Source organism: Melospiza melodia, chromosome 5 (assembly GCF_035770615.1).
Source record: "Melospiza melodia melodia isolate bMelMel2 chromosome 5, bMelMel2.pri, whole genome shotgun sequence".
NCBI lineage: Eukaryota > Metazoa > Chordata > Aves > Passeriformes > Passerellidae > Melospiza > Melospiza melodia.
Genome location: NC_086198.1, coordinates 24,609,264 through 24,625,004, shown reverse-complemented (window position 1 = coordinate 24,625,004; position 15,741 = coordinate 24,609,264). Strand labels below are relative to the sequence as shown.

The following is a 15,741-nucleotide window of genomic DNA, read 5'->3' as shown; positions in this document are numbered from 1 at the left end:
CTTAGCATGCTTTTACTCTGCCTCCATAAGCATCATCTGGCTGTAAAAACAAATTTGCAGCTTTTTGAGTAGCAGAGTGAGAGTATCTAATTGTTCAGAGCTGTTGCTTAGTAGCAATGCAGGTACTGTATAGAGGAGAAAATAAAATCCTACTGTATTGAAGCATAACAGTTTAGATTTAGTTTCCTTTTTACTATACATTGCCTCAAGACATTTCAGAAAAGAATGATTTAATAATAGACACTGTACCCAAACGAAAAAGTTAAATTTCATGCAGTATGACATCATGGCAAAAAAGATACTATGTGAATTTTCTTTTTTAAATATTGCACTACATCTTGGTTTTTTTTTTTTTTCAGTATGTAAACACTGCATAGATACACTGATTAAAAGGCATCTTTGTCATTCTGCATAAGCAAAGGATGCTGACACTGAAGGAAGCCATTATGGCCGAGGCAGTTACAACTCTGTTTTCTTCCTGGCTTTTGCTTGTAGCAGATGCAGTGCTTGAATCTTAATCTTACAAATATCTGCTGTAGCTCAGCCTCTGCATTTTGCCCTTGAGACTGTCACTTTCCAATTCAGTAAATGTTGGTAAAGAGGTTCAAAATTTCCCAGGGAAAGGACAAAAAAATTTTGTGATTAGACAATGGGAAGACATCAACCTTGTTCTTGAGGAAAGTAGGCTAATTAGGTGTTAATTGTAAAAGTTCATGTACTCTTCCACTGCAGACCTGGGAATAATAGCACTGCATAGTACTGAACTCCAGAACAATTTTTACATGTGCTGGCTTTTCACAATGATTGTTTTTTCTTTATGACTCCAGTAAGTGGAAAGAAAAAAAAAATCCCTAATTTTTTCTTGATCCAGTCTATACATACAGAATTAAGGTTGCAGAAGGGATGGGCTTTAATGTTTGATTATATTTTTTTGCTTAGTACATTCAGTAGTATCTGTTCTGTATGTGGCTTCTGATGCCTGATTCATCAACATCTTCACCTCTGTACTTTTATTTTATGCTAAAAGCAACAGCAGCTAGGAGAAGGAGCTTACATGCAGAAAAACATCATAAAAATAGGGATACTGACCAAGAAGAAACATGTCACTGTTTTGGATATGTGAAGATGTCTGCTAATCCTTGTAAAAAGTGATATTGGAACCTGTTGACTGAAGTGAGGTTAGAACCTGGTTGAGAATAAGTAGTTTGTAGTTTTAATGTCACTAATTTTGATGCAGTGCAAGTACTCCAGAGTAAGATACTCAGAAGTATAGTACAAGTATTTGCTAGTCTTGTGAACATTTCTAAATAATGCTGGTCTGCCAACTCTAAGACATCAAATACTTGCTGTTTAATACTTCAGCTTATTCCTCAAGTCCTCACTATATAAATGTGGAAGACTGGTTTCACTGAAGGGACTAAGTTCTTTTTAGTATAAATTTGCAAATTGTTATATGCTGAATAAGATTTTGTGGCAGGTATTCTTTAAATGAGTTTATTGTGATGGACCTACTGAAGCTTAGCTCACGAGGATTCATCTCATTCATGTTATAGGATAAAAACCTGATGCGCTGAGCAAGTTGGGGTTTTTGTGGTGTTAATTTAGAGTGGGAATGAAACAGAAACAGTTTGTTATCTGAACCTATAAATGCCACTATCTCATTCAAATCAGAAGACTGTGTTTTACTTAATTGTGAAATAAAATTATAACTTACCCTTAGATCCTTTTAAAGTCTAGACTGTTGACCGAGAGACTTATTTTAGGCTTCTTAACAATTTGCCCTGAGCACCTAGCTGTTAACAAATAATGAGAGCATTGATTCGATGAAAGGAAAAAAGTCCCAAACTGGAGCACATTAGACTATTAAATTAAAAATTTATTCCAATTAGTACTGGGGGACTGCTTTCTACTGTAGCAAATTAGGCAGCTGGGAATTAATGGCAAGTGAAAATAATTATAATGAGTGTCTTTTTTGGTTAAGATTTGAGAAAGTTTCTGACAGTGTCACCATGACCTCAAAGAGTTTTAAGTTGCTTTCTAGACTGGAGATGCATAAATGTTGATTAGTGAGAAAGGTCTTTGGAGTACATCCTAGCAGAGCTGAGCCTTCCTAGACTGTCTGAGGTCTAACTCCTAAGTGTAATAAGCCACCCATCTCCATTTGTTCAAACACAAGGCTTGTCACATCCCCAGGATGAAGACTTCCACGACTTGATATATGATATTTATATGGCAAACCAGAGAGCCTTTAACAACCAAGTTGCTGATTCAGTGACTGCATTTTTTCACTTACTGTCCTTCTAAGCCAAAAGTGTGCTATTCAATATTATATACCCATTATTTGTGTTAAATTTATAGGAAGAATGGGAATCATCAAAGAGACACAGCAACTGTTTAAAAGCAAAGCCACATAGTGAACAGAAAGAAATGGAAACACAATTGGAGACAAAAGACCTATAAGCAGAGTGAAAGACAAGTTTTGTGCTTTGCTTTGTGGTAAATCCTGTACCTAATGTTTTAGAATTTTATTTTCTTCTGATCTAGACACTGATCCAATCCCTACAGTACTTACATGCATATGGGGTCCAAATGTCATATATATATATAACATACACTTTATGTAACATTATTATTTGAACTTCACTGGTTGGGATGCATCAGCAACTACATTTTTCTCAATCTGATAAGTCTGACATCAGTCTGATTCTTAAGCTGCTATATTGACTCAAATTACTGAAGGATTGGATGTCCTGCAAGCAAGTAACAGTGTGCGAGGCAATTAACATTGCTGAGGGTTACGTTGTACTTAAAATGAACTCTGAGTTCATTGTCTTACAAAGGGAATCATCTTCACCTTCTGCTTTAGGCTCTGAAGCAGTGATGAAAGTAGCGCTGTTGTTGCGGTAGGCTGGAGAGACAGAGGTGCCCAAAAGCTTTAAGCTAGCCTAATTATCTTCCCTGGCCTTAGTTCAAGGTGTATTATAACTCTCCAAGAGTGTTGTGTTCTTAAGCCTTTCTCCTTTGCTCTAGCAGGGAGATCACCCTCTTATAGTACACTAACTTCATCAACAGATAATTTTTTTGGGGGAGGCGAATGCTGTGACACAGCCAGATTCTGTTGGTGTCCCTAGTTGTGTTTGGCAAGGTGAGTGGCAGCTTTGGTGCAGTTTTGGTAATCTCTGAATTTGAATCAAAGACCCAGGTGAACTCTGACACGTACATAGGGTGTTCTGTTGTTAAGCTGGAATGCCTGGCATGCCAATTTTTTCTGTGCAGGTGTAGCACCTGCATAGATCATGGGAAAGAATTGGACACTGTTTTATTAATGTTGAGGCTGTTCTTTCATTCTGTGGTCTAGAGCCAGTATTTTCTAGAACATGATGCAGATGTTGATACTGAAAGAGATAGGTGTCTTATGCATCAAATACTTCTGAAAGTACAGGAAAGAAGTAACAAAGCCAGTCAAATGGCTGCATTGCAGGATTTCCTGCAAGTGGATTTGGTTTCTGTCTCTGCAATTTCGATACCTCTCCAAGATGGGATGTTGCATTTTGTATTGCTGTTGTTAGAGAAATCTTGTAATAGTTTGCCTTGCTTCAAGTTCCCAATTCACTGCCCACTCAACTGTAGTAATACAGTAAAAAAAATCTTTCTTCTGGACTGATAATTGACATTACAGTTTTTCTTCCAATAAAAAAGAAAAAAGTATGCAGTAGTGGAAAAATGCCATTTGAGCAGAAGAATTTCTCAAATAATGCTATAAGCCCCTGTTTACCAGAGCATTCGTAGGCCAAAGTTGCCATGGAAACAGAAAAAATTCAAACAATATTAGCCATAGCATATCTATTATATTTTGCATTAATGACACTATACCAAAGGGTCACTTGTGGTTTCATTTGCAAGGCTCACTTTGCAGTGATTTATCACCAATATTAGAGGCTAGAATTTAAAATTAGAAATGGAAGGTTCAGCCCTAATTGGCTTATAATAATATTGTGAAGGAAAAAATATTTATTCAGTCATATGTCTAGAAGAGTTTTGAGTTTTTGATATGCAGAAAGTTCTTAGTCTTTTCTTAGAAATAAAATCATGCTCAAGCCATAAAACAGATTATTCTCACTTGACATCCAAAAGTGCTGACTCCAACCATATAGCTGATATAACTAAAACTGGAACATTGTTTTATTTGCAAGGAAAATCAATCAGTTCTTGAACTTGATATGTACTTGCTTGGGGAAAGGAGTTTGAGTTCAGCTGTGTCTGCCAGATGACTGTGGCTGGTGCTGGATTGTGGCAATAGGTGAATTGTTCTGATGTAGTTTGTCAGAGCAATTATATTCTTTAGATAACAGTTTGACACAGGAGTGGTCAGGGTTTGTCATGAGTATAAATACTGAGGTTCTTCCTATTGTATCCTCTGATATTAAGTTTTGGTCTTTTTGGCACTCAGGTTCTCATTAGTTCTATGGTTATATTCTTTTTTCTTCCCCTTTCTGTACCACTGGTTGAGAAAAGGCAACAATAAAATAAAAGATTCCTTAGGTATCATAAACCAAATTTTGACTCTTTAAATATTGACTGAAGCATTGACTTGGGTCCTTTCATGACCCAGGCAAAGTTTCAAGTGACGGAAAGTCTACGTTTGTAATTTGAGTGGTTTTGGAAAAAAATAACCAATCTGTGTGTTGAATAACCTGTTGGACACTGTTAAGATGTACTGACATCTCTAGGGTATATACAAATAAGCTTCACAGAGGGTCTGAATTACATCCCATATAAATGCAGGAATGAGACACTCAAGGAGCTTTTTCTGTGTTTGGCAGAAGAATCTGGCGAGAGTGTAGAAAAATTAGACAAAGCTGTGTTCTGATAATGACTGCACAAGAATGCTTGCGTAACATTTTGCCTATTACAAAAACTGTAAAAATATTAACTAATCCATAAAGCAGACTACATGTTGCAGATGGGTCCCTCTGCTGGGAGGAAAGCATACGTATGTGTGAGTGAGGGGGGGAAAAATAGTTATTAAAGAAAGCTTTGTTTGGTCCCTTTAAGCTTCATTGAATTTTTTGGACTGTATTTTCATATTTCCCTAAGAGTGTTTTTTTTTTTCCCCCTAGGATTCTGCAGGTGAAATTGCAGATTGATGTATGAAAAACATATACACCTTTTTGAACACAGAAAATCCCATTGTCTTGGTTTTGTTTACAACCAAAGTGAATCTCAACACTCTAAAATTATTTGAAAGAGTGGTGGCTATTAAGTAAAGCACCTCTCTGATAGTGTTTTCCTTTTTTTCACAGATGCTGTTCTCAGGCTTTTTGCTGCATGGAAGCTTTGGCACATTTTGAGTGTGGCTGTTACTTTAAAAGTCTTGACAAATAGCGAATTCAGGGTTAGGTGACTGTTGCTTTTATCACGTCTGTCAAGAGTTGATCCTTACCTAGGGTTGACTTGAACGTGAATTTAGAATGCTATGATAGATGCTTAAAATTGCTTAAATTGGCTTTAAATTGTATAAAACTACAATCTAAATGCTGAGGCCACCTGTTGCCTCTCAGCTCTCTTCAGAGCTGTTTATCTGTGCCTGTGTTGCAGGTGGGTGTGTGCACATATGTGTATGAATTAAAGATGGCTGCTGAAGTAAAAATGGGATTGTGTAGGGGATGAGGAGCAAGGTTAGTGTTGCTGGGATGGTCCTTGCCATCGCCCTCACAGGGTCTGTGGAGGCCAGGCTCTGATCTCTGAACTGTTGGAAACTGGATCCAATGTGTGCCACTTCTTCCTTCCTCATCTTTTTGCACTTGTCCTTGATGGCTTTGTCCCTGTCGGCCTCCACCCCAAAAGGAAAAGGAGGGGACTTTATCCACCTCTCCTATAGGTCATCTAATTTTTTGAGTGAGGATTAGTTCTGATTCCATCACTTGTCTCTCTCCTCCTGCCTGTCACATCACCTTTGTAATCATCTTTCTGAGATTTTTGTGTGTTTTGCTACACATGACTTGTGCAAATATGTCACTGTTTTCTGTTTGAGTCTTTGGAATTGCGTATTATTCATATTCCTGTGCTTAGCAGTGTTACAAAAGACTTCTGTCTTGTTACCAATTATACTATTGGTGGCTTTCCTGTGCTACCAAATTGCCCCTCTGTTTTTGACTGACATGGGTAGTTGTTGGGTTGGCTGCATTCCCCTTGAGTGGCTCCGGGGAGCTGGCTGGATCTGTGGCACAACGAGCCCGGCGTGGGTGAGTGCCAGCCTGAGACCTGTTGGGAGACTCCATTAGTTACAATCACTCAGGCAAGAGGAGCATCATTGCAGACATTGATTTAATGCACAGGGAGAATTGAAAGGGCAGAAGCACCAATCAGGTGGAAAGTGCTGCTCTTCCCTTACACGGCTGAAAGAGTGCACGCAGAAAATATTTTGAAGAATAACATGATGGATCTGAGCTCTGTAGTTAGACTTCTCCCTCCACTGCTAATTTTCTGTCTTTGGTTCTTAAGGGCACATTAATTTATTAAATAATCTTATTTTCACATATTAGCTAACATGGCAACCTTTATATTTTCTTTTCTAAAGTCTTCAGTTTATTCGTGTAGTGAATAATAAGCTTTTTGGGTGGTGCTGTTCAGGAGAAAATAACTGTTTTAAGCTGCTCTTGGTATATGAAAGTAATCCATAGGCTTTACACTTGATGCAAGATTTTCAGGCTGTTGGCAGAGATTCTGTGTTTTTAAAATTTTTTGTTTGCTGGATTTCATATACTTTCATTTTCCCTTTGAAGTATGTGGGAGAGAGCAGAAGGGGAAATACTTCATTATGTCCATGAATTATTCAGGCACAGTTCTAGCAGCTAACATTACTTTAAATAGCTCAAGGTCTTTCTTTTTCCTTGAGTATGTCTCAGTTTTCATTCTTATGCTGATTGTATGCCACGTTCCTTTGTTGAATACAATTTTGATGAAGTACTATCCTTCAGCAATCTTTAGAAATCATTTCAGTCTTGAAATAAGTATTTAATTTTGTTCTTCTCCAGCATCAGATATTCAGTGACCCTCAGTTGATACAGGTGAATTGTCATACATGTGACTTTACAAAAAATCAAATTATTCTCCCTAGAGTGTGTGTTTTCTATATACTCCTGCGAAGGCATTGATCTCAAATGGCCACCCACATATATTTATACAGTGAAGGAAAAAAGGAATCTGTAATAGTAGATATTAACATTTACTACATAATTTCAATGGGGAGGCGTGAACATTAAATCCTTTCATTTTGGAAATGTCCTTCCCTCTCCTACCACTAATACATGGAAATCTGTATTTACAAAATAGTTAAGAACAGTTATACAGAGGAAGACAATAAGAAAGGTGTCTAGTGGCCAATGTGACAGGAAAGGAAAGCAAAACATAACCCAAAGTGAGCTTAAAATGCTGTTCTTGTATTTCTAAAAATATATTTGGAAATCCAGTGATCACTGCATAATCACTTATGCAAATGAAGCCCTTTCTATTATTTCTGGGGAAAAAAGTGTTAAAAAAGTTATTCTCCTTAGATTTTGCGCTTTCATGATACAGTCTGAAGAGGCAATGGGGCAGAATTACAGACAGTTGAGGAAAAATGTAGGTCTGTTTTTGTGTGTTTGTGTGTACAAGACTCAGGTTTCCAAGAGGGATGCCCATGACCAAATCTCAACTGCTCAGTTTAGTTGCAGCAGCAGTGAGAATCTTGCAAGGCAAGCATCAGAGGAAGTGCAGTGACAAAAGAGTGTCAAACAGAGCAAAGCTTGACCAAAAGATCCATTAAAGATTGAAATGTAGTCAGTATGATTATGTTCATGACAGTGAGGTTATAGCAATGCACCAGAGTTAACTAGTGTATGTTTTCTTCAGCTGTGGATGTGTTTGAGAGAAATGGTTTTGAACTGAATAATTGCAAACATAGCAATGCTTCAGTCTTGTAGCTTAAGTTGCTTACTGGACCTCAAGTTCTCAAAGCCTTTTAATAATCTCTGAGCAAATAGTCAAGGTTTTGTTGCAGTAACACAATTCAGCATTGAAATGGAAATCTCAATCTGTGTAAAAGAACCTAGAAGAACTGGAAAATGCAAGACCCCGGATTCAACCTGTGTGTGGTAACCAAAAGCACTGGTCAGAAAAAAAAGAGCTGCATCCCCTTGCTCAGCAAAACAAGATTTATCAGGGCTGAATCTCTCTCAGAATGACCACTATAGCACTTAAGAAGTATTCAAAAGTTGTTTGAATATCATGTTGACCAGAGAGTACATGTTAATTAGAATAAAATTACAAAATAGCAGATACAATATTCCAAAAATGCTGGTAATGACAGAGAATCTGTCTGCAGCCTTGGGGACCTTGTGGTTACTTGATTATTTCAATTGTTTAGAAGAGCAAGAAGTGTAGAGTGAAGATGTAGGAAAACATGAAGAAAATAATCTTTTGATTGATGCCACTGATTACTGGCTGGTTCATATGGGGAGATTTGTACCTCAATCTGATTATTAAACTTGGTTTTATCTATGAGTTGTAAGTACTCAGTTCTGCATGGATTTAGCCTGCTTGGTTTATATGTATTGTGCAATTAATACAGTTTTGCTTGGTCCATGTGGAATTGAATTATGTTGCTTAACAAAATAATATACACTAGTGTATTTACGTATTCATATGTGTGTTTTATTGCCATTTTTAAAAAGCAAATTAGTCAATTTTTAGAGGACTATAATTCCATAAGTAGTAATTTGACTAGGTATTTATATGCTTAAGTTAGTTATTTAGAATAATAATTAGGAAAAATAACAGTGTAAAGAAGTCTTCATAAAGAGATGTTATTTGCTTTTTATTATTTAAAGCCCAGTGGTAGATTTTTGACCTGTTACCTTAGGGATTTTATATATATTTACTGCTAAAGCTGCTGTTATTTATTCCAGACTCATTTTTAGTGTTGTCCTCTGAACTGAACAGGTATAAAACTAATTAAATACTTTGCTATTCTGGAAAGGGACTAAAATTTATGTATTATGCACTAGATTCCTTTTCATTTTCCCTTCTTAGGAAGGGAAACTGGGAAGAGAGAAAGGAAATAGGGAGGGTCCTAGTGGCTAGGAAGGAAATCCTTTTCATCAAGCCTGAGTAAACTTACTGACTGGGGGAACTCTGTGTGCCTGGTACATCTCTATTACTAAAAAGTTTTAGCTGTTTGTGAGCTATACCTCTGCAAACCACTGTGTATTTTTTGATACTAAAGCTGTTTGTAGGTCATATTACTTAAGACTGTTAATGAAGTTGTAACTAGGCCCAGACTGAGGTGAGTACCATTGCATTCAGTGAGTCCTGTGTAGCATACCCAGTGGGATGAAAATAGCAGTTTGTACTCCTTGTGGTGTCTGAAAGAATTTTCAATATGAAAATGTTAATAAGAAGTCACTGATGCCTTGAAATATGCTTAGATGAGCATCCTGTTCTGTTTATAACCATTATTGGTTAACACATCCTGAGCCATTGTATGAACCGCTGCAATTTAGGCTGAGTTTGTAACCTTTAAATTATTACTGCTGAATTCGTGTGTGAATAGCAACTTCTTAAAATAACAGTGGTGGAAAGTATGGCTGGCAAACTGAATTTATTACTTTTTAAACTGGTTGCAGGCTGTGTTGACCGGAAAAATCTGAGATGTGTGGGCAAATGATTAAGTGTGTTCACGTGCTCTTCTCACAGGTTATCAGCTCTCAGATAGACTAGAAGAAGAAAGCACCATCATGTTAGTTTTGAGTCCATTATAAAGTCAAAGTGGTAGTAGAAGGCAAGCATACCCTGGAAGTAGGAAGTATGTCTTAAGGCTTCTAAAGGGTGAATAAGGAACTTTTTGCTGCATGGTTGTGCCTTAACTAAATGGTTTGCCTCCTAAAATAAATAAAAGGTATGCCACCCTAAATAGATCACAAATGGTTCCTTGAGACTTTGATGGAAGAATTAATTTCTTTTTCTCTATGTAGCAGTAGTAAAGCTTTGAAACTACTCACTTGGAATGCTCTTTAGGGCTTGATCTCTCTCTGATTTTATTTTTTTTAATATTTAATTGTGTTATTCCTCAAAGACTGCCATGGCAGTGGTGAGGGGAAGAATGAGCAAAGGGTCAAGAGATATTAAACTTTAAAGGAAATTACAATTTTTGCTAATTATCATAGCAACAAAGGAGTAATGAATCCTGGTGGGAGGACGTTGGTGTGCACTCGCAGCGGTATCGCTGAGCTGTGCTGTGACATTAGGCAGGTCATTCTGAGAGCTCAGCTCTCTTATTTTCTAATTATATGTTTTCAGAAAATAGTACTTAGTTGGAACAGCCTTGGGAATCTAACTAATGCTCTCTGCTTGGGTGGGCTTTTATGCATTTGTGAGTTCATTTTTGGTTTGTGTCCATGGAAGAACTCTGCCCACAGGTGGGCCATCAGAGCAGGGAATCAGCTGGACTGCCTTCATTGGCATTCTTGGAGATGGAACAGCCCTGTCAAGCCCTTTTTCTTGCCATGATGGATAGTAGCTGCTCTAATTTGTTTGGTCCCAGTCCTGTGATTTGTCCCTTTATAAAGAGCAGGTGAACTCCTGGGAGCAGAGGGAGACTCTTTGCCTGGAGGGGAGGTACTTATGAAAGAATAAACCCAGGGGTGCTTTGCTTTGTCACTTCAGCTTGCCTGCTGTTGTTGGTGCACTTGAAGAGGCTGTAGGAAGGGAAAGGCAAAGGGGTCACAGGTGCTTTGGGAGGGCAGCTGGGAGCCCTCAGCTCAGGTGGATGAGAAGAGGTTTTGCTGTGTGGAGCAGGATGCACATCAGCCTTGCAGAACAGAGAGGATAGATGGAACACTGTTTGCCTCCTCTAGAAGCATTACTCAGGTGGTGAAGATCTATCTTCCTGAAAAGCAGTATGAAGCAGGAGGAGAGTTGAATACAACTTTTTTGCTTTTGGTCCCTCTTACGTGGTTTTTCAGCTCTTCAGTTTAGAAAATTGTGGTTCTGTTTGTGTTTGTTAATTCCAAATCAAATGGAATTTGTTTCTTGATGAAGGCTGTGAGTCACTCTGTTTTTGCAGGCAATCTCCCAGGGTTTCAGATGACACATTAATTACTGTCCAAGATGTAGGAGATGCTCAATTAACATGAATTCATCGCTCCTTGCTAGTGTAGCTTCTCAGAGGATGCTCAGCATTAATATCAATGTGGCTTCAGTTGGTCAACTGTAGTATAGACAATAATTTTAAAGCAAAGAACAAACCTGTGTACTCCAGCCTTTTTACCTTTTGCCTCTACTGGCATGAAAAATTTCTAGATGTTGCTTTAAAATTGCAGGGATTGTTCTTCTGGATGTTTTCACTAAATTTTTTTGTTACATGGGAAAAACAATATATAAACAAAGTATGTTGTGCTTTGTCTGAGTTTAATATACCATTTGATTTAGTTGAGTGCATAATAGCATCAACATTTAAAAAGGGAGCAAAAATCTAGTAACAGCATTAGCAGTGACTTCTGTATCTCATAAGAGGTTTCTTGTGCTGATGGTAAGTCAGGGAAAAACTGCAAGAAAAACTCCTTGTGTTGCATGCATGTTGTTTGTGAAAGAGTTGGAAACAGAATTTAAAGAAATAAATTCTCCAAAGGGTTAGATAGGTGCAAGTGGTGAGTAGAAATACGAGGTGACATCTGTTGTGGTGGCAACTTTAAAGAATTAGAAGGAACCTAAAAAAATATCATCTGAACTGAAGTTAAGAAGGGCTTTTACTAGTTTAATGCATACTACTGTCATATTTCTCTACTTTCTATACAGCAGATTGCTATGCTTTGGGATGATAACCTGGCCTGTTTCACTCTGATTTGTTGTGTTACAGTAGTGTTGGGAGCATGTGCAGTGCGCCAGCATCCATCCCATGCAGTATATAATGACTTTCACTTGCCTGTGAGTGCACTGCAACATTGAGCCCTGCAGTATTGCTGTTGATCAGCAAACAAAATGCCAGCTGGAGAAGACATTGTATTAGGTTTGGTTCAGTGTTGGTGACTGTGGAGAAAATCCGTGTATTACCACATCAAAAGAAATGACCATAAAGTAAAATACACACGAAAAGAAGATGGAGAGTTATTATCCCATGTATAAACCTGCCTTATCTGTCTGTGGTTAAGACTTGGCAAACAAATGGTAATGGGGACCTAAGCAGCTACACTTGAGAGTCAGGTATCTTCTCTGTCTGTATAAGCCTTTGCCACCCACATAAGTACTTAAAAACTGACAAGTTAATAATTCATGCCTGAATTTCCTGTTTATGCTACATTTGCATCTCTTTATCCTTTTGATAAATAAAACAGTAAATCTCTCTCTTCAAAGTACATTAGTAAGGGCAGGCAGTGCTCAGAATTACAAAATTTAATAAAAAACATTCACTGATACTTTTATGTTGTGCTAAAAATAACATTTTTATTCTTCATAAAAAGTTATGATTACACTTGCAAAGGCGCAAAACCATCACTGAACAGGTAGATATTACTTTTACTTCTGGGGTTTTTTGTTAAATGTTTGGGATCCTCTAAAAAGACAATGGTGACAAACACATTTCAGGTTGGACAGTTGTTTCATACCATTTCTCACTGCTCTAATATTAGCAGAAAAATTTTCTGTAGCTCCTACTTAAACATGTTTTCCAGATCTGATTGGAAATCATTTTGTACAGAGCAATTTGGCTAAAACATCTGTCTAAATGTTTCTAATGCTTCTTTTCTTTTTTTCTTTTCTTTTTAATCTATGCTAGGATGTTTTGAATAACTTGGGTTCCTGTGAGTTGGATGAAGATGACCTAATGCTTGACTTGGAGTTCCTGGAAGAGCAACATCACCAGCGTTCTGGTAAGTCAGATAAATGCTGTCTGTCTTTAGTGAGGTAATGTTATTCTAGGAATAAAAAGCAAATATGTTCAGTACAATTACTTGGAAATAAAAAGGAGTCATTTTCTTGGAAGGAGGAGAGTGGTATTCATTTTTTAGAGTTATTTCTAAATGTGTTTGTAATTAATCAGAAAAATGCTGTTTATAAAGCACTTGGACTTCATATGGTCAGTTATGAAATGGAAGTGATTTTTACAGCTACAGAATTTCAGTACCAAGGGCAGGCCCATCTGTTTTTCTAAATACTTAAAATGACTGCTGCCTACCCCCGGCACTTACCAAAAGAACATCGGTGGAATAATTGTGATCACATTTTGTGTATGCCGGAATAATATTTTTCAAATAAAGAAGGTTTGGCTTGAAACATGAGTGTAACTTGATGGTTTCTCTCGTTTGGTTAAAGCCTTGTTGCACTGCCTTTATTAATAGCAATAAACTATTGCTGTATACTGTGTTAACTACCGTTTTATAATAGGATTATGCAAGGTAAGTTGTTGGACCTGTGAAGAGGAATTTCCTTTGCTGGGATGTAGGACAGCAAGGCCTTGTCTGTGAATAGAGGTCCTGCTAACTCAGCAGGATTTGGAGTCTTCAGACCTGTGTGGGACTTGTGCTTGATCCCAGGTACAGTTCTGGGTTTGTACTCTGCTGTGATGCTCTGTTCTGGCAGTGCTAAGAACTTAAGCCCAAGGAATTCTCACTTCCTCTTTTACCTGCTGTTCCCTGATCCCAGTTTCTCCCACATAGATGGCCATAGTGCACATTCTTGCAGATTCATGTGGAAGTGGGTTTTTTGAGACATTTGCTGGCTGGTGTGGACCATCTTCAGTTCTTGTTTCCTCAAAGATGCAAATTTAGCAATGGTTGCAGATAAACTGCTGGAACTGTGGTCCTGTTTGATATTTTCTGTGTTGGTTGTTCTCTGAACATATCTGAATTATCTCTATGATAATTCTGTTTAACCATTGAGCTGTGCTTTTAAACCTGTTTGCATATCTGCTTATAGGATGAAACATCTGTTCTGTTTGCTTTGGTAGGGAATGTGGAGGGTTGTAGCAGTAATATGTTCATGATCATAGTTTTCTAAATTATTGGAAGCTGGGATGCAATAAATGAACTGCACAGAAAAGGCCCTTTCTAACCCATTCTGAAAAGTGCTATTAACTGTTTACAGAAAGTTGAATGATGAGGAAAGAAATGTGGTTTCAAAAAGCTTCAGAAGCAAACATTGATAAGAAATCATGGGGTTCAGACTTATTTATTCCCTGGACTGGTTGGAAAGGAATTAACTGGCGGAATTTTCCATAAATAAACTTCCCTGATGTGTTGCACTTGGCCTGACCTTTGTTTTCCTTCTTTTTTTTAACAAAGCACTGAATTAACAGTGAAATAAAAGTTATGTCCAGTATATGATTACAAAGATTTTGCAGCGGCTTCTGGAGCAGCTAAAATAATAATGTCTGAGCGACATACTTGATAGAGAAGTAATTAAGATGGAGATGTGATATGACACATAGTCTTCCTGCTCTTGGCTCATTATCCAGAGCAAATGAGATGCTTTTAAAACAGAGATCTACATTGTCATCTGAAGAATGGTCTTCTGAATGACCATTTCTATCCCGAGCAATAAAACAGAGACACACAGTGCAGTATGCACATTTAACATAACACAAGTGTGTTTATTTTAGTAATATTTACTCTTTACTTTTATTTTTTTGGTGGTAAACCTAGCTGCAAAAAATTTAGAATTTCTCTAGCTGTCACTGTTTTTTAAAGTCATTCACTTGGAAGAAAAATTTGGAAGGGTAGAGCCACAGTATGAAGTTGACTAAAATTTACTAAAAAAGCTGATATCTTTATTTTGCTTGAGGATCTGGCCCAAAATGGTTCATATGGTTGTAAGTCATCACCTTAATTTGTATTAAGATATTGAGGCAGTGTGCTTGATTTTTAGTGACTTAGCATTTGAATACCACTGGAGTGCATAAAAGTCTTGAACTAGATACTGACATTTAAACACTTGTAACAAATTCCTTTTCTGATTCCTTTGTGAAGTGGCCAACTTGCAGGATTTAAGAAATTTCAACAAAAATTCTTTTCAGTAATTCCAAGTCAATCTGTTCTCTGTTTTCACTTCTGGGTTTGCTCTTTTTTTTTTTTTTCCCAAGAGGCATCTCTATTCATACCTAAATAGAATTCTTCTAAACTTTTTCAATTAAATTACATTATCAAATATTTTTGGTGCAATTTTTTCTTCAGGCACCAGAATTCAAAAGTGATCATGTTAAAGACATACAGTTAATTTAATGAAGAGCTTTACACTTTCATAAATCAATCAGATTAAAATTGATCATATTTCTGGGCATGCAGATATAAGCTCTTTCAGGTAATTGGGAGGTAATGAATGTTTTTAAAAAGATTTTTAATTCTGACTGCTTCAGAAACAAGAAGACAGCTGATAGCACATGGAAGATGAGCCAGTACTGTTACTGTGGAACAAACTATTCTAATGGAATTTGAATTAAACCAAAGGACTGTTTAATTCTTCCTGGCCTGAAAAGTAGATGATTTTCTGTAATTTTTGCCAGTTGCAGGTTTGTTGAACATTTTGTGAAGGCTTCTTTAAAACTATGAGCTTGAGAGTTTACCTATGGCTTGCTTCAGTAAAATTCAGTCAGGACATTTGCAGATGTATAGATTTGTGAGCCTCCTTTAGTTAGAGGTTAGATGGATGTGCTGTCTCTTCTATAGAAGATTCAGCCCTATATTATGTCAACTTTACATATTTAATCCATTT

At 37.2% G+C, this 15,741-nt stretch overlaps 1 protein-coding gene across 2 annotated transcripts in view; it reads left to right on the top strand.

The window, feature by feature from the left end:
• Window positions 1-15,741, top strand: part of CCSER1 (coiled-coil serine rich protein 1) — a 607,381-nt gene that overhangs the window by 102,167 nt on the left and 489,473 nt on the right. For both annotated transcript variants that reach the window (XM_063156613.1, XM_063156615.1), the window contains exon 4: window positions 12,812-12,905. In XM_063156613.1, coding sequence (XP_063012683.1) covers window positions 12,812-12,905 — 94 coding nt within the window. The remainder of the gene's footprint in view (window positions 1-12,811; window positions 12,906-15,741) is intronic.